The sequence below is a fragment of the Neofelis nebulosa genome, chromosome 7 (genome assembly GCF_028018385.1).
Source record: "Neofelis nebulosa isolate mNeoNeb1 chromosome 7, mNeoNeb1.pri, whole genome shotgun sequence".
Classification (NCBI taxonomy): Eukaryota; Metazoa; Chordata; class Mammalia; order Carnivora; family Felidae; genus Neofelis; species Neofelis nebulosa.
The window spans coordinates 148,412,751-148,414,486 of NC_080788.1; the positions used below are offsets into that span (position 1 = coordinate 148,412,751).

Here is a 1,736-nt window from a genome sequence, read left to right on the forward strand (position 1 = left end):
GTGTTTCCAGAAGAGATTGGCATTTCCATCCATGTTTTCTTTCTGCCTAGGCATCACCCATTCCATTATAGTTCTGAGTAGAACCCGATGCAGAGGGAGGAAGAATTCCCTCATTTTTACTTCCCATGTGCTTGTTTGAACTGGACATTGGTCTCCTCTTGCCCTTGTTCTGAGAGCTACATCATCAGCTCTGCAGGTTCTGAGACTAGAGTATTTCATAATCAGGCGAGAATTACACCATTGGTTTTCCTGGGTCCCCAACTTGTGGCAGTAGATCATGGGACTTCTCAACATATTTTGTCATGGAAACCAATGTGCTTTGGATTCTGTTGCTCAAGGGAATCCTGACTAATACATGGAGATGATTCATCTCTTGTTTAGAGGAATTGAATAAAGCTGTAGCTCATTTAATGTCCTGAGTAGCAAATGCCAGGAGGGAAGTGTCATGTTGTTTGATTGGGACAAGCGATGGGTGAAGATAATGGGGAGCTGTGGGATCCTGTGGTCCTGGCTGCACAGGGAGTGTATCTGGGACTGCTTTAAGGTTCAGCTGTTGTGCCTCAGGAAATCTGTAATTCACTCATGTTGAGGGACAGGAGTAAGCAATGCAAACAACTGTGTCTTTGTGCATGTTAGTGCAGTTTTCCTATGACAACACAGTTGCTAATTCAGAAAGTTAATAGGTAAGCACAGAATCCTGTGTCCAGGAACTGCTGTGTTGAGAGGAAACCCCAGACCCTGACAGGAAACCTGCCTGTATCCTCCAACTGCACCTGCTCCTGGGAACACAAAGCAAAATTGTGCATAGTGTGCGCCCCCTGGTGGTGCTGATCCCCTACCTGCAGGGAGGTTTGTGTCTGGGCTCCCAGTGAGGTCCCCTCACTGTGTCTCTTGCACAGTAATATGTGGCCGTGTCCTCGGTCTTGAGGCTGTTCATCTGCAGATACAGCGTGTTCTTGGCGTTGTCTCTGGAGATGGTGAATCGGCCCTTCACGGAGTCTGCGTAGCCTGTGCTACTTCCACTACCACTAATATACGCGACCCACTGCAGCCCCTTCCCTGGAGCCTGGCGGACCCAGTGCATGTAGTAGCTACTGAAGGTGAATCCAGAGGCCACACAGGTGAGTCTCAGGGACCCCCCAGGCTTCACCAGGTCTCCTCCAGACTCCACCAGCTGCTCGTCACACAGGACACCTGCAGACACAAGACATCTTGGTCAGGAAACTGTCACACATTCACTGTTTCGCTCATATCCACTCACAGACTCAGTGTCCCTCGTTCACCATGAATTACCTTTTAAAAGAGCAACCAGGAAAACCCAGCCCAGCACAAACTCCATGGTGAGGTGTGTGTGTTCTGTGCTGATCACAGAATGGGAACACCTGGGACTCCCGGGGCTGGGGCTCCTCTCCCAGCTGCAGGGTTGGAGCTGGACTGGTTTAATCAGCACAGGGAGGGCCCTATTTGCATATCCTCTGACTATATATCAGGCTCCAGACTTAGATTTGTTTCAAATTTAAAACCAGTGTTTGAGAGTCACTTCTAGATCACTTCTTGCAGAAGGGACTGTGACAGTATAAATAATTCTAATCTGTGAACACAGTTATCTTTTCATCTGTGTTTGCCATTTTACATGTCTTTCTCCCAGCACGTCATGTTTGGTGTACTATTTTACTTTTTAGTGAAATTTAATCCTAAATACTTTATTTTGTGCCATATATTTTAATGTGTGTTTA

The 1,736-nt window shown here is 47.2% G+C and overlaps 1 gene segment (V, D, J or C); it reads right to left on the reverse strand.

Moving 5' to 3' along the window:
* Positions 1–835: 835 nt before the first annotated feature.
* On the reverse strand, positions 836–1,432 carry LOC131518019 (immunoglobulin heavy variable 3-74-like). The segment is given in 2 exon segments: positions 836–1,194; positions 1,294–1,432. Coding segments are annotated over 2 exon segments (405 nt in total).
* Positions 1,433–1,736: the final 304 nt, after the last annotated feature.